This window comes from Podarcis raffonei, chromosome 8 (genome assembly GCF_027172205.1).
Source record: "Podarcis raffonei isolate rPodRaf1 chromosome 8, rPodRaf1.pri, whole genome shotgun sequence".
In the NCBI taxonomy this organism is placed as follows: Eukaryota; Metazoa; Chordata; class Lepidosauria; order Squamata; family Lacertidae; genus Podarcis; species Podarcis raffonei.
In genome coordinates this window covers 48,542,684-48,567,439 of record NC_070609.1, presented here as the reverse complement: position 1 = coordinate 48,567,439, position 24,756 = coordinate 48,542,684, and the positions used below count along the sequence as shown (strand labels likewise).

General features: G+C 45.7%; 1 protein-coding gene and 1 non-coding gene across 12 annotated transcripts in view; one reads left to right on the top strand and one right to left on the bottom strand.

Annotated features, from left to right (window-relative positions):
- Positions 1-979: 979 nt before the first annotated feature.
- Positions 980-24,756, bottom strand: part of ZFHX3 (zinc finger homeobox 3) — a 255,803-nt gene continuing 232,026 nt past the window's right edge. For all 11 annotated transcript variants that reach the window (XM_053399816.1, XM_053399814.1, XM_053399815.1 and 8 more), the window contains 3 exons: positions 20,550-20,652; positions 14,087-19,606; positions 980-5,223 (listed from right to left, as the gene is read on the bottom strand). In XM_053399816.1, coding sequence (XP_053255791.1) covers positions 3,644-5,223; positions 14,087-19,606; positions 20,550-20,652 — 7,203 coding nt within the window. In that variant the 3' untranslated portion in view covers positions 980-3,643. The remainder of the gene's footprint in view (positions 5,224-14,086; positions 19,607-20,549; positions 20,653-24,756) is intronic.
- On the top strand, positions 5,554-5,629 carry TRNAN-AUU (transfer RNA asparagine (anticodon AUU)). Its single transcript has one exon. It is a non-coding gene; the product is annotated as a tRNA-Asn (tRNA).

Genomic DNA, 24,756 nt, shown 5'->3' with positions numbered 1-24,756 from the left:
GTTTTTGTACATTGCAAAGGCTGTTCATATACCTCTTCACCTCATTTATGCTTTCTGTTTTATCCAGACTTGTCCCCACCCCCCGCCCCCGAATCAAACAAATGAAAAATAGTCAAAAACTTTGTGTTTCACAGTGGGCAGGATTTCCAGCGCCATCAATCCAACCAAATATCTCATGTTCTCCTTCTGTTTAAGAGAGTCCCAGACTGCCACCCTTTGTGCTGGCTTGCACAGGGGCCCTGCTGCACCTCAGTCATCACCTGCCTGCCTACCTGGCACGGTCTTGGTTGGAACCAGAGCCAGCAACATTCCACTTCTTCAGAACACTCTGCTCAATAATGCCATGCTTGTGTTTTCCGTTCTATCACTTGGCTTAAATTCCAGCATCAAGGGAGAGCTGTTAAAAACAAAATGACATCTCTGCAGTGTGAACGGTGGCTCAGGTAAGAGGCCAGTTCCATGGGAAAGAAGAGGCTGGAGGATTTTGCAGCCCAGGCACCAAATACTGGCTGGCACAGAGGCCTCATTCCCACCCCCACTTCCCAGCACTACTCTGGGTGCTGCTTAGTGCAGCTCCTCCTCCTTCCCTGCTGAGCTTCTGCAGAACCCAAGTGCCAACCCACACAACCCAAAATGGCAGGGTGGGAGGAGGCAGAGGATGGCTTGGAGGGGCTGCTTGGCTCAGGGAGCTCTATGAACTCCATGTTGGCTGTGGGAGCAGGAGAGAGGAGAGGGGCAGCAGGGGAGGCTGCTCTGCCCTTCTAGGACAGAGACGTCTCTCATCAGACTGGGAGTGTCTCCCCCCACACAGAGGAAGAGTTATCAGAAAATGCACTGAAACACTATTTGGAGTGGGAGGAGGAAGATTGCACCCTGTGTGATTAATCTACGGGAGTGGGGCAGGGGAAGGGGGAGGGAGGGAGGGAGGGAGGGAGAAGGGGAAATAAACAAAATGATTTCAAAGCAGACCACGCAAACCTGACAGGTAAAGCTAGTGTTTAACTGGCAACTTATACCACACAGAGAACCAAAACAAAACAAAAAACTTCTATATGATACAGAGTAACATACAAGTTAAATGGCAAAAAATATATATATATATCTATATATTTTTCATAGAATTACAAACAAGATAAAATAATGGAAACAAAAACTGTACAACTTTAAAATTTAAAAAATGTTCATCTCAAGCAAGGGAAAAATACAAGGATTTTTGTAAAAAGGGAAAACAGCAACATTTTGTCCGCTTTTGACACCTTATGCTACAATTGGATACTGGCAGGAATATTCAATGGTACTCTTTTTAGTACGGTCTACTTAAAAAATTAAAAAAAGGAACTTGCATTGTGCATCAGTCTAGTCAGAAATATGTACACCAGTTCAAGGTTGAGTCTTCCATTAAGCTAAAGACAAAAAAGGCATGAAGAGTCCTGGCTTAGGGAGGGAAGGAGAGAGGAGGAGGAGGAGGACGACGCTGCTGCTGTCCATTGGTCAGTCTGCCTGCCTGCCTGCCCACCCGCCCTTCCTCTCTGGGATGGAACACACCAGTCTCACCCAGGGGCTCTGGCAGCTTCCACAGTTTGCGGGCTGGGGAGAAGGGAGGAAGGGAAGAGAAGTCTGAAGGAGAAAGAAGTGCCCCTCCCCTCCCCCTCCCCCCATTCACAGTCTAGTTCCCTTTTGAAACACAAGGAAGATGGTCAGGAAGAGGAGGAGGAGGAGGCGGCCTTTCACTATTGAGGGTGGGTGCAGGGAGGGAGAAGGGAATGTTGACCTTTGGCTAGGATGTGACCATGCAAGGCCTGCTTGTCTCCAAACTCTACATTGTAGCAGCACAAAGTTTTCCTTTCAATGTCCGGACCAGAGAAGATGCCACCAGGAGCAGAGAGAGATTTGCACCAGGCCCCAAATGCTTTTTGTTGCCTGCCCCTCTGGGGCTCACACGACACTAGCAGCGACACCACCCTAACAACGCAGGAGCATCGTGTTGTTTGTTGCAGTTGCAGGAAGGGTTGCTCCTCTGCTTGCAGAAGAAGCACAGAGAACAACCTACATGCATGTTTTTCTTTATGAGTTCCTTTATTTAAACTGATTCTTGTGGCGGTAATCAGAAACAAATCCTCAAGTCAAAAGAATCCTTTTTGCTCATTCTGCACCAGTGGTGAAAAGGGTTTGTCTTTGGATTTTATTTAAAGCATGAATTTTCTTTTCAAGGAAAGAAAAACAAAACAGAAAAACAAAACAAAACCCACCCACACATGCACGCGCGCACACACACGCACAAGCACACACACATATATATAACAAAAAGTCCTTGGAAAAAGGAAGAAGTGCACCCTAATTACCCAAAGAGAAACAAAGGCCTACAGTTCCAAAATGGAGCCTTTGAAGCATTTACAAAATGAGGAAAGGAAGCCAAAAGAAGAAGAAAAAGAAAAGAAGAAGACAGAGTTAAGTGCACAAGGGTAACAGACATGTATACACCTTAAAAAGTTTTGAACCCCCAACAAAAATATTCTGCAAGGGATCCTACTGACCCCCTTTGAAACCCTTTGAATTTTTTCTTTAGTTTTTATAAAATAATTCTGCAGCTGCCCTCTAAGAAATGAAGGCAGTGACCATAAGTGGAAGATTACAGGATGGAGAAGGGAGTCAAGGTACAAAGGGGGAGGGGAAGCTTCGGCGAGCGAATCGATGGGTTGTAATCTAGCTGGCTAGGAATGAACAAGACAACATCCAATGAGAAGCCGTCAGCTGGACCAATACAAAAGCTAAATGTACACAAAAGGGGTTTTTCTTTTAAATCTACCATACTGCTTCAGTTCATTTCCAATGCAACAATCTACTCAACACCAAAAATGGTAATATCTATCATAAATACAGAAAGTCAGTTGTTTTAAAACTTATTTTTAAGCTCCAAGTCCTTAACACTCTTTGCGTGTTGTTGGGTTTGTTTGTTTTTCTGAAAAGTGGGAGTGCTGAACTTTTCCCCTTGAAATTGGCTTCAGCAGAAAAGCTACCCTTAAAATCCCCAGAAAGCTAACACAGTTCACATTGTTTGTCTCTTGAAGACTTTCTGCCCATTTTTAAATTAACAAAAAAATTCCTTTTCTTGGAAAAAAAATCAAAACCAAAAAAGAAATTATATATATATATATTTATATAAAACAATGATTCTGAAAACCGAACAAAGTGTGAGCGATTGACCTGAGAATAAAAAGACGTTACATTTCTTTTTTTTTTCCTTTTAGCAAGCCATTGGTATCTGAATGCTAAGATAGCAAGAAATTTAAAACGGTAACAAGGTGGTCTGCTTTCCCATACAGTTATGCCGGCCTCTGCTGTGCTCTCAAAGGGGGGGGGGGCTGGGGCTCCACAGACAGACAGAAAGACCCCGGAGAGGCAACCAGGGTGGGGTAGGGGGCTTGGGCCTTCCAGACCAACACAGCACAGCCGAAATGCAAAAAGAAAGCAATGGAAAATCTGCTGGCATCGGTATATGGGAAAACAACCCACACTTCTCTCTTCTTTTTTTCTTTTTCTTTTTTTTGGTTAGAAGCTTTGGAATTGCAGTTAGTCTATTTTTGAAATTGGTTTGTTAATTTTTTTTTTTAATTCATTTTTTTTAATTGTTCATCTTCAAAGCTTACAATCTAAAGGTGTCCATTTCTAGGCTAGTGAGACCACCGTCCTTGGGGCAGCTTGGCTCCTCAGGCCTCTCCGCCGGGCTAGCCGGTCCATTGGACTTTTGGCTAAGATCCGAGTCAGACTCCTCCAAATAGTCATCTGTTGGCATCGAGGGCTGAACCCCTGAGGTGCTGCATGAACTTGAGGTAACCGTTGAAGATGAGGAGAGAGGAGGAGGAGGAGGCTTCCCCAGAGGAGCCTGGGGGACCACTTGAGGCCAAGACTTTCTGGAGGTGTGGGGGGAAGCTGAGGACGGGGGGGAGGGGCTGTCATTTGAGTGAGCGGCAGACTGCGAGGTAGATGCGGTGCTAGGGTCGGGGAGGCAGGCGGAGTGAGGTAATAGACTGGGGTGCTCTTTGGCGTTTCTTGCTGCTCTTGGGATTGTTCGATGTTTGTGCGAGGCAGACTCGAGATGCTGCTGGAGGGCTTCATCCCCGCACACCGTGCTCTCACACGCCACACACTGGTACGAGCTGTTGCCCTTGCTGCTGCCGCCCGTGGGCACATGAAGCACCATCTCTTGCAGATTCACCACAGACTGGCCGAAGAAGCAGAGGGACTTCAGGTGGTCGGTGGCTGCCTCCTGGGTGCTGAAGCCTGCCTGGCACTTCTGGCAGACCAGCCTGTACTGCACCTTTGGAACGATGAAGGGGTCACAGAGGGAGTCCACGGCACTGTTGCTTTCCGTTTCAGGCTCTTCTTGGGGTTTGGGCAGGTGGGGGGACACCTCGCGGGGTGCATTCTTCTGCTCTTCTTGCTTGGGGGATTCTTTGGCAGGGTCTTTTTCTGGGGTAGCAGCCCCTGAGGGGACTGGGGTTTGGCTTCCTTTGGGCTGCTGCTGCTGCAGCTGCAGCAATTTCTGCTGCTGCTGTTGCGCTTGCCTCTGTTGTTGTTGTTGCTGCTGCTGCTGTTGCTGCTGCTGTTGCTGCAACGCTTCTTGCAGGCTCTGTTGATATTGCTGGTACTGCTGCAACAGGGAACCAGGGGACAAGCCGAGCAGGGCTTGTGACAGTGCAGGGCTATAAGGGAACAGCCCCTCCATGCCATACATGGGCTGAAGGTACCCGCTCTGTAAGGCCCCTGGGATCTGAGGGGCATAGTAGGGAGAAAAACCAGGGACAAAGTAGGGGAGGAACTGGCTCGTCAGCAAAGCTGTGGGGTCCGAGTTCAGAGCTGCCTGCAGAGCCTGGAGCTGCGTGGGGTCCACAGAGTACTCCATGGCAGGCAGCGTGGCAGAGAGGGCAGCTGGGGCAGGCACCTCCACTTTGTCCTTCTTGGGTGCCAGCAGGGAATCCCCCTTCCCCCCCTTGGGTGCTTTGTCCTTCTCTTTTGTCTTCTCACTTTCTTTGTCCTTCCGAGGCGGTGGCTGAGGCTGCGGTGGCTGTGGCTGTGGAACCGTGGCCGCTGTGGCTTGTGCTGGGGTGGGGGAGCTCAGGGAGGCCGAAGGTTGTTTATTTGGTAATCCAGAGGTGGGAAGGCCAGGCGAGGGGATGCTTGTGCCGGGTAGACCCATCAGGTTGGGTTTTGGAGAAGTTAAAGCTAGAAAGAAAGGGACAGAAAGAAAGTAAGTTTTAGGTGGGAGACAGGTAGCTAGGCCTGTTCCTAAGCTGGACAATGGACCCAGAAAGGCAAAGGCCTGTATTTTGCCTCTGGTTGGAGAAAGAGAGGAGTTGTTGTTGTTGTTGTTGTTGGTGGTGGTGGTGGTACAGAAGAAAAGCTACTTCCCCCTTTGGAGAAGAGGGCTCAGGCTATGCAGAAAACCCAAAGGAGGGCAGTTCAGTGAGCGCTGTGCCATAGCACCAAGGGTGTCAACAGAGAGTACTGCTGTACCAGGCCCAGAGGCAGCAAGGGGTCCCAGACTACTAGTATTCCTGGGATAGCTCAGTCGGTAGAGCATGAGACTATTAATCTCGGGGTCATGGGTTCGAGCCCCATGTTGGGTGAAAGATTCCTACACTGCAGGGGACCATGACCCTCATGGTCCCTTCCAACTCTGTAATTCTATGATTCTATTCATTAAGAAGAATAAAAAATGTAGAGTGAACATTATGAAGCAAAATTATGAGGCATCATCTCAAGCAATAATTTTGTGAAATATGAACCTGCTCCTGTTTTTCAGTGATTTTAGCTAATGAGTGAAATCAGTATAGAGATATAGAGATATTCAGAGTCACACAAGCCCAACAGAAGACCAAAAATAAAATTTAAAAATGACCCAGGAAGTCCCTTCTGGAGGGACTTCCTGAATCATTCTGAAGTCATTTTTAGCCTTCTTTGGTACCTGTGTCACACTAGATTTTCTGTAGATTCAGGAAATGGAGAAGGACTGCCAGTTTCATTTGGAAGGGACTTTTTGGTTCATTTTGAAACTATGTTTTCATCTTCCCTAGTAGAGAAGTGATTCTTGTCCAGAGAAAATAACTGAAAAATCCAGCTGTGACTGGGCAACAGCATGGCCACCAAAGAGCAAAAAGGCAGAAATTCATGCTCTTTCTAACTCAGCTTTTTTTAAAATGCAGAAATGTTGCCTATTCTGCTTGTTTACATTAAAAAAATTACTGGGTTAATGCAAACACAAGTGCAAATAAAATCCATCTTAATATTGTGGTGAAGAAAGCATGGGTTACATTAGTAGCTGAGAGTTGCTATGTTAATTTTGCTAGAGCAGAGGCTGAGAGAGAGAAATAGATCTCAATCCTATGGTGTTGTTCAGGGTTAAACAGTTTTTGTGTGTGCTGGATTGGGATTATTTTTTGGGAGAATCCAGTTGTGGGGTAGGGTTGTAAAGTTCATTGTTCAACATGGGATGGGGGAAGGGGGGGTAGGGGGATTATTGTGGGTGGATAGTTGCTGCTAATATAAATTAATGGCAGCTTCATTTCCAAGGCTCATGCCCCCTTTGTTAAAAAATAAAGAAAAAAGAAGCCATTTGAACATTGCTGCAATTACTAGAAGGTATAAATGAATAATAACAAATGCTCCTAGAATCCACTGGTTGCTTTTAAATAATTTAATATTGACTCTATCTAAACATGCCACTGTAAACCCTCAGCCAATTTTGACCACCTCTCCCCTCCGCCATCTGAAATATCAGTTTTGCACTGAATGTTGTACTGCCAACCTAACCCACAGAAAGTGGGGAACCTCTAGCCTGCGGGCTAATGTTGGCCAGCTAAGTCTCCCCACTTGGCCTGCAAGGATGCTTTGGGTAATGATAATCAGTGCTCACCTGCCCAACACTTGATGCCATACATGCTATCAGGTATGAAGCAGGTACGGGCAGAGATTCGAAGGTACAACTGGGAGATTAAAGTGAGCTCCCAATTTTCCTTTGCTGGAGAAAAGTACACTCTCGTGATCCATCAGCTGATCTGCAGTGGGAGCGTGTCATGCTTCAGGAGGGGGAAGTGGCTTCCACCATGTGTGTGAGGGATCTCCAATTTAGCAGCAAATTCAGTGGCAACAGATTCTCCCTCCAAGCACTGCTCTTTGAACCTCATATTTCTGGATATTCAAAGAGCAATGTGTGGCTGTTTGTAAAAGAGTTTTCAAATAGCCAGTGCTGAAATAAAAAACAGTGTCACCTGATGTCATTGTGATGTCAGGTGATGGACAGGTGGGCAGCTCCATCCACCTGTCAAATTTAATGCACGGAGAAATAAGAATCTGGCTCACCGGCTAGGAGAGGATTCCCTGCCCCAAACTACAAGAATATAACTGGTTTATAGCTCAATAAACTGGAGTTCTTTGCATGGTTTAGTACTGGCAATAGGGTCTTGTACTTTTAACAGCTGTGTGGTAGGCAGAAATTCAACAGATCAAGCCTTTTCTAGTAAGGAAGCAAATTATGGAAGAAGCCTCATCTGCTGATTTTCTGTTACTCATACCTATTTACTTGTGGGGTGGTGGTGGTTCACCTGCAAAAGAGGACACAAATTTGTATATGACACTTAAGTATAGGCAAATTGTATGCAAAGTTATATCCTGTTTTGTGAGTAGGTCAAAAGGACAAGTCCACACACAATGTATAAATAAATTGTGATGTTTTCCTCTTGCTCATTGTGGGTACAAGGGAGTGCGGAGAAGGAACGGGGAGAGCTGCTGGAGGGCTCTTAAGGAAGGATGGAATATGTCCCATGACAATGTCTGGTTTTGAACTATTGCCATTTCCAGCTATGTTCTGGACACCTTTTCTGGGCAAGTTAGGGGAAGAAGGAAGAGAGCATCTGCAGCAGCCATGACTAGAAGCAGAAGTACCTATCCTGCTACAAATAGCCAAATGCCAACTGTCCAGAGCTATCCAGACCTCTTCAAAAGGCTCTCTCGGTTTAAGGGGCCCCATGTGCAAAACTAGGGGAAGGGCCATTGCTCATTGGCAAAGCAGAGGGTCCCACAGGCAGTTCCTGTTAAAGAATGTAAGGAAAGCCTGCTGGATCAGGCCAAAGGCCATCTATTTCTATTATCCTTATAAAAGCAGATAAAGACATTACAATGACAGACCATATAAAACTGTTCCAAATTGAAGAGAGCAATATAAATTCAGTAAATGAGGTGGGTCCCACAGAACAAAATACTTTTAACTAAGGTGAAAAAGGTACATCTTCACCTTATGGCAAAAGCTGGGCAATGAAGATGCTCCTCTGCAGGGGACAGAGGCCCACCATTTAGGAGTTGTCCAAATTTAGAGCCTAAACAGTGGGATGAAGAAGGTAGAATAATAGTGGTGGGGGCCAATGTGGAAGGGAAGAGTTGGATAATTGTGGAAATATATGCCCCAAATGAACAGAAATGAATCTTCTATATTTATTTTTTAAAAACCAGAGGAAAGTCTATTTGAATTATATGATGGAAAAATAATAATGGGGGACCTGAATGGGGTCACATCTCTGGAATATGATAGGGCAAATCGAGAAACAAGATCCAAGGAAGGGAAACTGCCAAATTCCGTTTTTGATATGATAAAAAACATGGACCTAATAGACTTATGGAGATTTAAACATCCAACAGAACACGAGTACAAATTTCATTCAAGTTCTCAAAATTCATCAAGTAGAATAGATATACAGTGGTACCTCGGGTTACAGACGCTTCTGGTTACAGATGCTTCAGGTTACAGACTCCACTAACCCAAAAATAGTACCTCAGATTAAGAACTTTGCTTCAGGATGAGAACAGAAATCGCATGGTGGTGGTGCAGCGGCAGCGGGAGGCCCCATTAGCTAAAGTGGTACCTCAGGTTAAGAACAGTTTCAGGTTAAGAACAGACCTCCAGAACGAATTATGTTCTTAACCCGAGGTACCACTGTAGTGTGGGTCTCCAAAGATTTGGGGATGAGGGTGAAAAAGGTGGAGATACACCCAAGAATGATCTCAGACCACAATTTGATATCAGTAAAGATATTAAGGGAGAAACAAAATGGTTACAGATGGAGAATAAATGAGGAATTATTAAACAATTCAGAAATTGTAACCAAAGGGGAAAAGATTCTAAAAGAATATTTTGAATTCAATCTTAATAAAGGGGTAGATGCGAATGTGATGTGGGATGCAGGTAAGGCGGTCATGAGGGGATACATGATCCAACAAAATGCACATCAAAAAGGAATAAGAGAGGCAAAGATCCAAGAGGTATTAAAGGAACTAACAAAAAAAGAAAGAGCTCAGTAAAAAACCAGGTAAGAAAGAGCTATTACAAAGAATTAAAATATTAGCACAACACTCTATGCTAATTAATTACAGAAAGGAAAATTAAAGTGATAAAACAAAAAAGATTTGAATTGGCAAATAAACCAGGGAAGTTATTAGCTTGGCAATTGAAGAAAGAAAAAGAAAAAAGGATAATCAATGGTCTGCTAAAAAAATGAAACCCCCACAACCAATCAAAAAGAGATGACACGAATTTGTTAAATTCTACGTAGATCTTTATAAGAAAGAACAAGAAAGCTCAGAACTGATTGAGAAGCATTTGGAAGAATGTAAACTGGACAAAATATCAGAAGAAAATGCAAAGATTTTAAATACTCCAATATCAATGATGGAAATGCAAAGGGTACTAAGCCAAAGTAAGACAGGAAAATCCCCAGGGCCAGATGGTCTGTCGGCAGGATATAAGAAATTTCAAGAGGAGCTAATGCTTCCACTCAAAGATATTATGAATAAGGTACTGGAGACAAGAAGGATACCAGAGTCCTGAAAAGAAGCATATATAACTCTGATACCAAAATATGATGAAGACCTAATGGAACCTAAAGATTATAGACCGATATAATTATTAAATAACGATTACCAACATTTTACGTTGATATTGGTAAATAGATTTAAAATGACTCTAAGAAATTTGATACATGAAGACCAGACGGGTTTTCTTCCTGGTAGACAAATGAAAGAAAATGTTAGGAACATTATAAATGTTTTGGAATACTGAGAAGTCCATAATGAAAAGCAGGCTTTCAATAACGTCTCCTGGCTATTTATGACAAAGTTACAGGAAAAGATGGGATTTGGCAAAACCTTTCTAAAGGGTATAAAATCAATCTATGAAGACTAAACAGCAAATATTATAGTAAATAATATTTTAGAAAAATGTAAGATACACAAAGGGACGAGGAAGAGCTGCCCATTGTCTCCGCTGTTATTCATATTAATATTAGAAGTTTTGGCATAAAATATAAGGAAAAACGATAGAATACTTGGAATAAAAGTGGGACAGCAAAACTATAAATTAAAAGTATTTGTGGATGACTTAGTATTAACTTTACAACATCCGAATGAGAGCATACCAGAAGTGATAGATGAGAGAGACAGATTTGGAAAACTAGCTGGTTTCAAAATTAAATAAAGGAAAAACCAAGATGATGGTTAAAAATATGGACAACCAAGCAAAAAACGATCTAGAAATCATGTATGGGTGAAAAGTAAAGAGAAAAAATTAAATATTTGGGGATCTGGTTAACAACGAACAACTATAATATTTACCAAGATAACTATGTAAGGGTTTGGAAATAAATAAAGAGAAATTTGGAAATATGGAAAAGAATGAAAATATCGTTACTGGCAGGATTTTGGCTATTAAAATGAATGTCCTTTCAAAAATGCTACTCTTATTTCAAAATATCCCAATAATTAACAACCCTAGATGCTTCAAAGAGTGGCAGAAAAATATATCAAGGTTTATCTGGCAGGGAAGAAAGCCCAGAATAAAACACAAAGTCATGATTGATATGAACGGAAGAGGAGGCTTCGCTCTACCAGACTTCCAAATCTACTTTGAGGCATCATGTTTATGGTGGATAAAAGATTGGATATTGTTGGAAAACATCAGAGGTTTAAATTTGGAAGGACATGGTATACAATTTGGATGGCATGCCTGTCTATGGCATGGGAAGGCTAAAATTTATAAAACCTTTACAAATCATGTGATCAGATAAATATATATACAGAGTATGGGAAAAGTACAGAAATCTATTAGAAAAGAAAACACCAATATGGATATCCCTGACTGAAGCCACTGCAAGAAAAGAACAAATATGGACAAACAATGGTTAACATATAAAGAAATCTTAGATCTTTCTGGACAGGAACCAAGGTTGAAAAATCCCGAGGAATTAAAAAAAATTACTAACAGATAGGTTACAGAAACATCAGATAAACAAACTGTTTAAGATGGATAAAAACACTGGATTTGCAGAACGAAAATCCCCAATTCACAAGGGATTTATTAGATATGAAAGTGAAAGTATTATAGAAAAATGTACAAACTGCTGCTAGAGTAGGATACAAAAGAGGAATTTGTGAAATCAAGTATGATTAAGTGGGCACAGGATGTGGGTTATAACATTGATTATGAGCTGTGGGAGAATTTATAGACAGTAAATACGAATTTTATGGCATGTTACGCATTAAAGGAAAATATGATGAAAATGACCCACAAATGGTATTTAACACCTGCCAAACTAGCGGAAATGTTTAAAAAAGAAAACGGTAAATGTTGGAAATACAATGAAGTAGAGGGATTCTTTTTCTACATGTGGTAGTCCTGTAGAGTAATCAAGGAATTCTGGGAAGTAATTTACAATGAATTAAAAAAGATATTGTAAAGAACCTTCCCAAAAAAGCTCGAGACATTCTTTTTGGGAATGGTAACAAGAGAAGTCCCTAAAAACAACAACAACAACAAAAATATTATATGCCACCACTGTGGCCAGAATCTTATTGGCACAAAAGTAGAAAATGGGTACGGTACCCACCAAGGAAGAGTGGTGGTTTAAAATGCCTGAATATGCTGAATTGGCCGGCATAACGAGTAGGGTAAGAGAAAAGGAGGATAAAGAATATAAGGACCAGTATAAACAAATAACTAACTTAGCAGGTCTTGAGTAAATCCAGCAGAATAGGAGTTAATAGAATTTAACAGAGGAAGAAATTCGAAGATTAAAAATTTGGAATACGTGACTTAATAGAAAATAAAGAAACCAGGGAAAGGGTGGAAGGGGAGTCACCAGATATTTAGTTGTATGTAGGGATTGGTATGAAAGCTGTACAATTGGGGGAGTGGAGGAAAGAGGATGTGGAATGTGTGTTTTGTCTCCATATTAAAAATGCAAACTACACACACACACACACACACACACACACACACACACACACACACTTAGGGTGTGTGTGGGGGGGGCATCCAGCAATTCTAAGGGACTGCCAAGAAAGCTCCCGTCCTCAGGAAGGTTGGTAGGGTAGTGTTCATTGATAACTTTCTCCTCCTCCTGTATTAATGTGTCTAATCCTCTTTTTAAAGCCATCCAAGTTGGTGGTGATCTCAGCTAATATGTCTGGGAAAGGCCTCTATGTCTGCTTTTGACATAGCAGCCAGAGATAAAAGCAGGGGACTAGATGGACCAATGGCCTGAGTGCACAAAGCAGCTTTATATGCAGTCCAGCACACCAGGAAGCTGAATTCCAGCACAGCCTTCCCTCTGGCACGCTAGCTTTGCAGGAAGAGAATTCAACGTTGAGGTGCTTTCACAAAAACAATCCCCTTTGTCTGCCTTCTGATGGGAGAGTCCCAGGCAGACTCTGAAAGTCTGAATTGCCCCTGTAGTGCAAAAAGTGGCACTTCAGTGCTAAGTGGTAGAATTAATTGCAACTACAGAGCATCAGTTCTGCAAGGATCTGCGCTAGTCACCTGTAGGTTACAAAGCCCAATTCAAGGTGTCCAAGTTAATTATAAAGCTCTAAATGAATTGAGACTTCAATGCTAGAAGGAGCATCTGTCCTTATACCAGCCTGCAAGGGAGGCCCTGTTGGCAGTCCTGTTGCTAAGCAGCCCATGATTCAGTGAATCGTGGTAGGACTTCTCTGCAGTGGCACCCTGGCTATGGAGTCCCCTTCCCCCTGAGGCCCTATCTGGTTCATCAGCACCAACTGAAGATGTACTTCTTAATCCAGGCCTTGGGGGTGGTTCAGTATGGACCAGCTGAAACTGCATTATGCCCATCTGCTGTATGATATTGCTGGGATTTCAATTTTGTATTATATTTCATACTTTTAACGCTCAGACATTCTATTTGTAAACCACACTGGGAGCAAATGTAATGTAAAGTAGTTTAGAAAATGAACAAACAAATTCAGGTTGCAGAAAAGCTGGTTGTGAGAAATCATGATGATTAACATCCCACTGTGGTAAGAGAAGCGCCCACTAAACAGGAGAGGCCAAACAGGGGCCTTGGAAATGCCTGCATGAAAGCCAACAAATGAGCAAGGGTCAAGGTGCTCAAGGCATGGAGCCAAGGACTGAGAAGCCACCTGCTTGAGGCCAGTTCTTGCTCTGCAGGAGGGACATGAAGGGTTGTCACAGGAAGGCCGTGTGCCATTTTTTTCTGCTAACTGGAAGCTCTAGCCCTTTTTCTCCCCTCTGTAGTTACTGCATGAGGAGCGGCCTCCAGACGATTAAATGACATTTTGAACTTAATCAAATTAGTGTTGTGAATTGTATTTCTTGCTGTTGGATCTAACTATAAACGTCATTGTTAATGCTTACGTTACGTTGTCAGAGTTGTGGGCTACCAGCAGGGTCCAAGAGCAGAATAAGAATAAAAACAAAAACAAAATAGAGTTGGCCTTGGGACTTGGAGGGAGGAAGGAGCCTATATTGCTTCCTCGACTCCTGATGACAGTGGTGACTGGTTCTCAAGCAACCAAGAACCATCCACCTGAAACAGGAACCTTGCCATTGCATGCTGAGCACTTGTGCACGAGGTCAGTCAGAAAGTGGATCTGAGGAAGGCCATTTTTGCTTGTAGCAACCCAGAAATTCCTTCAGGGACCCTGTGAGGCTCACGGTGCATCAAAATCCCTCCTCCCCAGGACATGTACCAAAGAAGCGGGGGGGAATGCAGTGGAAACTCACCTGTGTTTGAGGGAGTGAAGCCAGGCAAGGATGGGCTGTTGAGGCCCGGCAAGAGGACAGGGGGGATGCCCTGAAGTGCTGCTGGGTAGGTGGAAGGAAGGTTCAAAGCCTGCAGAGGGGGGCTGTCAAACATGCCTTGCTGCTGAGCAGCCAGGCCGAGAACTTCATTGGCCTTCTTGATCCGGTCCAGCTCCTGCTGCGCCATCAACTGACGGACAGTCGCTGGGTCAAAGTACTCCTTCTCTTTGTCCAGCTGGCTTCCGATGGTGTCCTTCACTTTGGAAATGTGCTGCTGAGAGAAGATATGGTCACGTACAGACAAGCGGGCACTGTACTTGACACCACACAAAGTGCACTCTGTTTTGGGTCCCTCATAACTTGCTTGGTTAATGCCAAAATGCTTGGCCATACTGAGCTTGGCCTTCTTCTCCTTGGCCCGAGCATTCTGGAACCAGACCTGAACAACTCTCTTTGGCAGCCCAATATCGTTGCCCAGGACCTCACATTCCAGCATGGTTGGAGTCCTGTAGTCATTAAAGCAGGACTTTAGGACCTTCAGCTGGAGGTTCGTCATTTGTGTCCGGAAGCGCTTCTGCCCTGGCCGATCCCCGCTATCTCCAGACTTGCCCGCTGAGCCACTTGTGCCAGGGCTGGGTGAGCAAGGGTCTGCCAGGCTGGAGGTCTCACTGTAGTCCACAGTACCTTCATTGTCATACTCTTTGCTGTAGTAACTGGGAGCTGGGCTGACAAGGCCAGAAGACAGTCTGTCTTCATACTCTGACATTGCTATCATGGCAGCCTTGGTCAGGCCCTCACCTGGCCCTGAGGTGCATTTGGCTTCAGTGGTGATCCCCGTGGCACTGTCATTGTCTGCATTGCCTTCATCCCCTGTGGTGGTGTCTGTGATGGCTGTGTTGACAGAGGAGCAGTCATCGTTGTCCAGCTTGGTGTGGTCAAAGCTCAGATTGACAGAGGACATAGAGGGGCTCTCAAAGTCCTCTATCCCTTCTACTTTAATGGAGGAGGGGCTCAGCAGAGTTCGAGGAGAGAGCTCCAGAGACTTGCTCACTGGGGAGAGCGGAATGCCCTGGCTATCGCTGCTGGTGAGTGGCAGGTGAGCAAAGCTTGCTCCATCAAAGAGGTCTCCCTTCATCTGGAGCCCTCCATCACAATCTAAAAGCATGGCTGACAAGGTCAAGTTGTACCCTGCCCGCTTGGCTTCATGCCAGTGCCGCGATCGGATGTGTGCTTCCAGGGCTGTTTTGGCTTTGAAAAGGGCCCGGCAAAAAGGGCACCGCCTGTGGGCCTGGGCAGGCCCCACTGCCCGGAACTGCCCCTTCCGCTCCCGGGCCCGAGTGTTCTGGAACCAAACCTGCACCACACGTTTTTTCAAGCCTACCTCGTGAGCAATGTGGTCAAGCATCTTTCTGGTAGGGTTGGAATCAAGTAAGTATTTCTGGTAGAGAATTTCCAGCTGTTCTGGGGTGATGGTTGTTCGGAGACGCTTGTCCCTCTGGGGCTCCTCCCCGCCAGTGCTGCTGTCATTCTCGCCAGGACTTGCACTGGCTTTCTCCTCCAACTTTCTCTTCAGTGTGCTCATGGTGGATGTTGGTGTGGAGGGTGAAGTGGCTGAGCTCATGGGCAGCTGGGGGAGCGTACCAGACAGCAGCTGACTGGCCAGGAGGGGGTTGCTGGGGTCAAAGAGCATGAAAGGCATATCCAAAGTCCTGTCCAGAAACTGGGGGTGGATAAACTGGTTCTGGGCACTCAAGAAGTGGAGCTGCTGATGCTCTTGCCAATGGTCAAAGGAGGGAAATGCCAGTTTGCACTGGTCACATTGGTAGGGGATGAGCTGAGGAGGCAGGTTGGCCAGCTGTTGAGGGGTGGATGTGTGAAGGGGCTTGAGGTGTAGGTGAGAGAGTTGTGAGGGGCTAGGACTGGACTGTGGCAGCACAGACTGTGGAGGAGGCTGGACTGATTGCTGTGGGGTGGGTGGGGAGGCCTTTGGGTGTGCTGAACTGGCCTTTGGCTCGCCTGGGTCCTGCTGCTGCTGCTGCTGCTGCTGCACCTCCTGCTTTGGTTGCATTTGCTTCTCTGGAGTTTGGTTTTGCTGCGTACTTGGAGGTTCAGGTTGCTTTGGTTTTTCATCTGTAGCTTCTGCTTTAGAACTATAGATGGCGAAGTCATCGTCTGCTTCAGCAGTGAGCTGTGGTAGGAAAGCTGAGGAAGAGCAGGCTGTGTTTGCAGAAGACGTGGGGGTGCTGTAGGCCTGGGAAGGCATTGGGGTGCTGCAGGAGGAACTGGTTGGGGTCAGCAGCTCTGCTGCATCCATGGAATTCTCGTTCTGACTGTCATCCTGCCCGTCTTCATCCTCATCCTTGTAGCACAGCTTTTTCTGATGTTTGATCAGGTCAAAGATGCGCTGGAAGACAAGGCTGCACTTCTTGCACTGGTAATTCAAGTTGCTTGTCCGGATGTACCTGTCATTTGTCAGTTCCCGTCGCTCTCCATCCTTCCCGTCCCCCTGATTCTCATAGTTTTTCCTGGCCTTCTGGCGAGCATTCTGAAACCATACCACTATCACACGGGTTGGAAGGTTGAGCAAATTCGAGAGCTGCTCAAATTCATCATCCTTGGGGTAAGCATTGGCATCAAAGAAATCCTGCAGCACTCGGAGTTGGTAGTCAGTAAAGCGAGTCCTGGAAGACCTCTTGCTTCCCCAGTACTCATGCTTTTGAGGCTCTGGAGAGGGTGGTCGAGAATCTACCTTCAGGTCCTCCAGGCTGGTAATTGGAGGGTTGCTGAAGTTGTATGGGGAGTCCTTGTTGCGCTGGCGCTCTTTGAAGAGTGTGTTCCGAAACCAGTGCTTGATCACCTTCTGTGGCAGTCCAGACTTGTCTGCCATCTCCTTGATCTGCTCCTCGCTTGGGGAATTGTTGATATCAAAATATTGCCTCAAGACCCGGAGCTGGTCATCTGTGATCCGTGTGCGTGGCCTCTTGTTCTGCTGCTGCTGCTGCAGAAGGCCTGGGTTGAGCTGGTGTTGGTACAGCTGGGCTAGGTCTGCAGGCAAAGCATCCACGGGGCCAAGCTGCGGCGGCAACTGGGCAGGCAAGGTTTGCAAAGGCATGGTCTGCATCATCAGGGGAGAGAAGATGGGCAGCTCCATAGGCATGGAAAGTTGAGTGAGGGGCAGCGATGGTTGGGCTGGTGTAATGGTGGGAGATGTAATGGATGGAGCCGAAGCAGGAATGGTAGGTGTAGAAGGCTGCTGTGGAGGTGGAGCAGGCATAGGAGGAGGAAGAGGTGGAGGGGGCGGTGGCGGCGGGGGAGGGGGCGGCTCTGGAGTTTGAGGCCGCAGTGGGTACAGCTTGTCGTAGTGTTCACGGTACTGCTTGGCAAACTTTTCCAGCTGCTTGAAGGGGAAGTAATGCTGGTGGACATGTTCTTGGTGGCTCTTCAGGATGAGGACGTTGGAGAAGAATTTCCCACATGACTCACATTCCAACTTTTCCAAGTTGTCACCCTGCTCTGTCTTCCCAGCTTTCTTCTGCACCTTCTGCTTGTTCTCATTGTATTGAATGACCAACTCAAAACCAAAGTTTTCCAGCAAGGCTTTTGTGGCATTCCCACGTGCATCTGATGCGATACGAGGAGGAAACATAGAAGGTTCTGCAGGGCCCGATCCTGTCCCTGCCGACTCTGGCTTGTCTTTGGACTTCAGGGTGTCAGGCAGGAGGTCTTTAGAGATAGAGGTGCCATCCCCCTTTTCAAAGCTCTCCTGTTCCCTTTGGACTTCCTTCTCCTTCCCAAAAGCCTTGCTCTTCTTCTCTGAGTGTTGGCTCTGCTGGAGGAGAACACAATGAGGTGGCTGTGACAGCTGACCTTGAGGCAGCTGTTGCTGTGGTGGCTGCTGCAGGAGTGGTGGGTGGCCTGGCTGGGGAAGCTGCACCTTCAAGTCATCCAGAAGGCTAGGTCCAGTCCCAGTCAGTGTCAGCGTGCCGCTGGTCACAGGCAAGCTCACTTCGGGGTTCAGCTGGAACTCGGCACTGGGAATGTAGAAAGGAAAGAGAAGGTGCTGCTGCTGCTGGAGCTGGAGGAGGGTCTCTGTGGTCATCGGGAAGTGGGGCAGGAGAGCAGGGTTGAAGAGCTGTGACTGGATGAGAGCAGCTTGTTGCTGGAGCTCTTGCTGGAGCTGCGCCTGTACTTGCGCCTGTGCCTGCGCCAAGGTGTGCGCTTGATGCTGCTGCTGCTGTTGCTGTTGCTGCTGCCGCGAAGCAATCATGTCAGCCAGTTTCTTACGGTTCATCTCTTTGGGCTCAGAGGGGCTTGCAGCAGCTGCGAGGGTGGAGCTGGTACTGATGGGGTTGCTGAGAGAAGGGATTCCAGTGCTCTCGCAAGAGACCTGGCTGAGCAGGCTAGAGACGGGAGCTGTGCTGGCAGTGCTTGTGTTTGTCATGGCAAAGGAGGTGGTGGTGGTTGTGCTGATGGGGCTGGGTGTGGAAGAGCCCAGAGAGATGCTGTTGCTGCTGCCACCACTGCCACCAGCAGCTCCATTGCTGTTGCTGCTGCCACTGCTACCCCCTGCAGCCTCCAGTTTGGCAGCTCGTGCCTTGGTCTGATGTAGGACGGACCGCATGTGGATCTCTAAGGTGGAGCTCTGGCTATAGGCCACGCTGCAAGTGCTGCACTTGAAGGGCTTGTTGTCGGGGCTGCTGGTGGGCTCCGGCTGGCCAGAGGTGGACTCTTGGAGGGCACGTTTCAGCTTGTGCAGGTGAGAGACTGAATTGTAGTGGACCAAAAGGATGTTTTTCTGTGTGAAGGATTCTTTGCAAACTGTGCACTTGTATGGGCGGGATGGGTCCAGGAACTTCTCCATGGTGAAGTTTGGGCCCTTTCGGAAGGGGAGAGCTCGTTTTGGTTCTGAGCCAGAGTCTTCCTGTACAGACCCAGAGTCACTTCCTGTGGGACTTTGCTTGTCCTCTAGGTCACTCTCCTCCTCTTTGTCTTCCTCTACTATGACAGTATGGTCTTCAGCCAGCGAAGGGTCACCCATGGCCAGGAGGTCTCCGTTGACCAGAAGCCCACCGTACAGTTGCTGGATGTCAGCTTCACTCAGTTCCAGGTGACTTGTCTCCAGGTGCTTCTTGAGGGCTTGAAAAGTGCGGAAGCTGCGTTGGCAAAGGCAACACATAGTAGCTGCCCGGATGACATGGTACTGGGAGTGCAGCTGGAGCTTCTCGATTGTTTTGAAGGCCAGGCTGCATTGGTTGCAGCGGTATTTGTAAACGTGACGGTCAGAGACAGGCAACTGGGGCCGCTTAGTGTGGACCTCATTGAAATGCGCTTGCAGGGCAGTGGAGCTTTTGAACACCTGGCTGCAGCCCTTCTTCCAGCACAGAAATCCAGCATCATCCCTGGCAGAGGCCTGGTCAGGCGGAGCAGGCTTTGGTTCTGCCCCACGCTCCCCTGTGTTCTCAGAAGGCAGTAGCAGGCCTTTGCCTAAGTCCTCTGAAGTCTCTGTGGAGAAAGAAACAAAGAGGAGACCATGAGAGCCCTTGTCAGCCATAGACACATCCTCTGGGCTATTTAAGGAGTCAACAGCTATATGCTATTCATCTGGACATGTTGGGACCTCTCACCAGACTCTTCTCAAATGGATCAAGGGTGAAGACCCCAACCTTCTCCCTTTCTCACCAGAAGAACAAGATGCTCTCCTTCACGCTATCCTCTGTCTTGGCTCTGCCTTCACATGAACCTCTCTCTTCCCACTCAAAGCTCAGGCCTCACCCACTTCTGCTGCCTTTATGCACACACTATGAATGTGTGGTGCTTCTTCAACAGCGTTTTATAATGCATGGCACCAAACTGGCAGAATGTAACACCTAGTGATATGTCAACCATACTGCAATTAAGACTGCTGGGAAGGGGCATGAGGGAGAAGGAGAGCAAGAAGGGCATTCCAGGTCATTTTTCATTGTGTGTGGGAAAACACAAATATGTTCCCGGTTAGATGATGGAGATCTGAATGCACTAAAAGCTCCCCTCCCAACATACACCCAGAGGCGACCCTTGCTAAACTTTCATAATATGGTGTTCTGTACAAGGCCAAAATTTGGTGCTCCCAAATGGAACCTCGATTTTGCACCCCCTAGGCTTGATGCCCTGTGCAGGGGAACCACCTGACCCCCTAAATATGGCACTGATACACCCTTGGTCATGCACCAGACTCACAGAGTTCCGCCTGCCTTTGGCTCAAGCACCAGAAACTCAATTTGGGCCTGTAGACCACAGAAAGACTCGCCTCTGCTGCCAAACAGGCTAAGTATCATCACCCACTCAGAGTCCCAAACAGAAGGTGCAGAAGAGCTCAAACATGCCAAGAATCACTTCTAGACTCTGGAGCATTTGAAAACCCTGAGGAAAAAGTGCCTCCAACTGAGCTATTAAAGTCGGTACTGACCAGGCTGCTTGGCTGACTCATCCGTGCTGGTGTTCCCATCTCGATCTGGTGTTGCAGCTGGAAGAAACATACTGCTAGGCATCATAACCTCTGGGGTTGTCACCTGTAGATACCCAAAAGAGAAGAAGACAGACAAAAATGTCTTTAAAACTTTTAATATGTTGTCAGTCTTGAGGCCCTACACAGACTGGTGTTTAAATCAGCCCCAAACGTTCCCACTGTTACATTTTGGACATAATTAGGGGCACATTTTCAAAGAATAGTATTATTAATATTTTCCTTTATGCTCAGCTCAGTCTTTGATCATTGATAATGTTTTGTCATAGCTGTGAAAGTTCTTACGCAACTGATTAGGTAGGTATGTTGAAAGGCCCATCTTAAGTGGCTGAAAAAGTAAGGAAGCTCTTAATTAAACCACATATTGGAAACCTCACTGCAGTTTTGAACCAGGAAGGGCTGTAGTAGCACTATTTTCAAAATGGCTTAATACAAAAAAAGGAGGAGCTAGAAAGGAAAGAGAGATGTGTCAAGGGAGGCAGGAGAAAGATAAATGGAAGGGACAGCAGATTGTCTTTGGCAGGCAAAGAAGAAGCTTCAGTCTCCCTTTCTGCACATCAACAGAAAAAGCAGCAACAGCACAGCCCTCCTCTTCACTTGGGCTCAAAGAACAAGCAAGATCTCTTGATAGCAAAGGCCGGAAGGTCAACGTTGAGGAAAACACACAGCCATCCACGTTTGTTATGGCTGAAAAGAATACAATAAACTGAATAGGCACCCATAAATGATGATAAAAAAGGGTCTACGTTAGGAGCAAATGTAGGTCCCTACACAGGCATGCAAAAATCATCATGTACTCTTGAAAATATTGGCTGTCGCATGCTGATGATGAAGTGGAGTTCAAAGATGGGATGGCCACAATGGTTGCCTTCTGATGATGCACCTCTGCAGAAGGGAAGCTGTGCTAATTTCTAGCAGCAGCCATCTCCGGTTGTTTGGCGAACAGTAGTGCCTTTGCTGGGCCTCAGCCGACAGCATCAGTGGCACACATACAAGACGGCACTCAAAAGCAAACGTTACCAGAATGGACAGCAGCCATTTTGCTCACTCAAACAAGAGTTCTGTAGGCTGCATTGGTGATGGGAATAAGCAGATCCAGAGTTAGAAATCATTATATATGGGCTTGGAAAATAAAATAATAGGCACCATTATGCTATTAAATAAATCTATGCTGCAACCATATTTAAAGTCACTATGTAAAGTTCTCCCCTGTCCAATGACATTTAGTATTTATTTCATTTAGCAAAATTTTTATATTGCTTAATAAAAAACAATCTCCAAGTGGTTTACATAAACATGTAACGAAGTCAATAAAAATAGTAATTAAACCAATTTTAAAAGTAGACGATAACAAAATAAAATATAGGTAAAACCGTAGAACTTTTTTTAAAAAAACAACAAAACAAAACAAAACAAATGAACATAATTAAATTATATGTCTTTGTAGACTTGCTTAAAGGTTGTTGTTTTTTAACCAGTACAATCAAAGCACCTGGCTCATATTAATATTGTAGGCTGACTCCAAAAGATGATGATGATGATGACGACTATTCAGTATATTTATAGCTCGCCTTTCTTACAGGATATCAATTATAAAATAAAATACATAATAATATAATGGCTCGGAGAAGCAGAGTCTCTTTAAGGAAAGGCTGCTAAAACGTTCAACTTTTTAGTTTTTTGGGGGGAAGATGACTAATCACAAGTGACATGATACGGGTAATGAATGATAGGGTGGGGAACCTCCCCCACCCACCAAAAAATTCTAGAAATCTGGGTCATACTCTCAAGTTGATTGGCAATAGGTCCAAAACTGACACCAATGAAGTATTTCTTCAAAGAACACCTACTGAGCTGAAGGAATTCACAGCCTCACGATGTAGCAATGTTTCCTTCTTTGATGGCTTTTTAAAAAGCATTAAATGAATTCATGAGCGGGATGTGTCTGTATGTCTGTCCATGGTGGTGGTTGAGAGGCAGCAGCAAACTAAAGGGTGGCAGTGAACAAGGGATGGCTGCTGCCTTCTCCCGAGGGTGCTTCGAGTTCCTACAGGCAACTAGCTGGAAAAAGAATTATGGGAAGATGGCTGGTGTCCTGAACCCTTACAGGTGAGCAGAAACAAAGCTGGTGTATGAAATTATTTAATATAAGGTATAAAGACAATTTAAAAACAGACAATATGTATTTATTTGTTTTCAAAGTAGAAACATACATATTGTCTCTTTTCATCTTTTGACCTTATATTAAATCATTTCATACATCAGATTAGTTTTTCCTCATCTGTAAAGTGTCTTTGTTTTTCTATCATTCCAACTTTTTTCATCTTTGACCTGAATGCAGAAGTCCATTCTTGTCTTACTTTATGAAACACACTCCAAACACACACAATTTGGAAAAATGAGTACGAAAACTATTGGGAACAAGAAACTCCTTGCTTGCTTGAGCACAAAATAAAAGACGGACACAAAGCTGATCCAGTGGAAGACTTTCCCCCCTTTTTGTGAAAAAGCAAGTGCTCTGCTTTACAAAGACTGGCTGGTGCCTCAGGGCTCTGACTTGGGCTACACAGGCTACATAGAGACACCCCACTTTTCATTCTCCTCCTGCTACACAACAAGGCAGCTACTCTCCTAGAATTTTTACTTTTTGTAGAAAGGAAACAGCTCTAATCCTTCTCTTCAGTGTTTGTTTGGTTTTTTTTGTCTCAAGTACAATTGCCCTAAAGGCCAATATGCTCTCCCTCAAACTGGTTTCTGTATATTCCTGTTGTAACTGTTCTGCCTATTTGGCTTTGACAACCACTGAAGGGCACTACTAGTACCCACTGACTAGTAATACCCATGGCAAATTCACATAAGTAAATGCCCGATGAGAAGGAAGAGGCCTGGAGTCAGTGGACCTGGGAAGCTGCACAGAGGGCTTTTTCCAGGGATCCTGGCTACACACCATGTAGAGGCCATACAGGAATGAACAAATCCTGTCTCTGGAGGGAGATGAACCAGGAGGCACAGCAAGTCCCCTCCAGCATTCCTGTCTATTTTCAAGGCTGTACCATCCCCTATGGAGAGATGGGGCTCAGAGTAGCCCCGAGGGTAGGATTTGAGAGATGAAGGAAGTGGGAAGAGGAAAGACAGCAGGAAGGAACAACAAGTGCCACTCTTAGCACTATCAACAGGACAGGCACTTTCTCTTCCTCTACAGAAATTATGAAAATAATTCAAAAGAAAGTGTGGGGGAAAGGCCCAGCGGAGTAGAAAAAGAATAATGTTATCTAACCTAAGTTGCACATTATTACAGCAAATCATGGTCTTTCCCCACAAAACTAGGACGGTAGCCACCCCCACTACCAGACTCAGTACGATGGATCAGTAATTGTTTTCATACACTTTAATTAGAAAAACTGAGATGGCTACGAATAATAATGGAAAGAGAGGCTTTTGCACTTGAAAGGTTGAAGTCAATCAAGTGTGAATGACGGCAAAACCAAAAAGAGAGGGAGGGGGAGAGAGAGAGGGAGAGAGAAAGAGAGAGAGAGACACCAATTCATCAAGCGTCTGTTGTCTTGCCGCGTCTTTAATCATAATTCCTGATTGGGATTCAAGAAGGCAGTAAGCAGCGATTCTTTGTCTGCCTTCACCTTCCGTCAATTAACTCTCCCTGAAATATAATCATCAACCTCACGTGCTCCTCTGCATTTCAATCTGCTGCTGCAAGCCAACCAGTTCTTCCTTCCTTGTCACCTTAGGTGTGCTTAACTCATTCCCTTTCTCTGGTGGCATACTGCCCACCCCCCAAGCATTTAAAGGCAGGAGGCTGAGATGGGGAGGGATGCCCCAAGGACCAAAGGGCCCTGTTAAGAAGTGACTTGAGCAACACCCCAGGTGTCATTTCAGCTCCCTCAAGGACATGCTCCTCAGCAAGCAGTAGTCATGAGTGGAGAGCTACAGATCCTTTTAACAAGGAGCACCAGTTCTGCTCAGAAGAGGTGACCAAAGCTGGCTTAACCTTGTTTTGCTCACCAATGGCATCAAGGGATTTATGCCTGGAGGGAGCCAAGTTGGTGGAAAGCAAACCAGTGTGCAGCCCCTTCCTTGTTGCTTCCAAATGGCATGCAAGAGCCTTAATTTCTGCCCGTGGCCCACTTTTGCA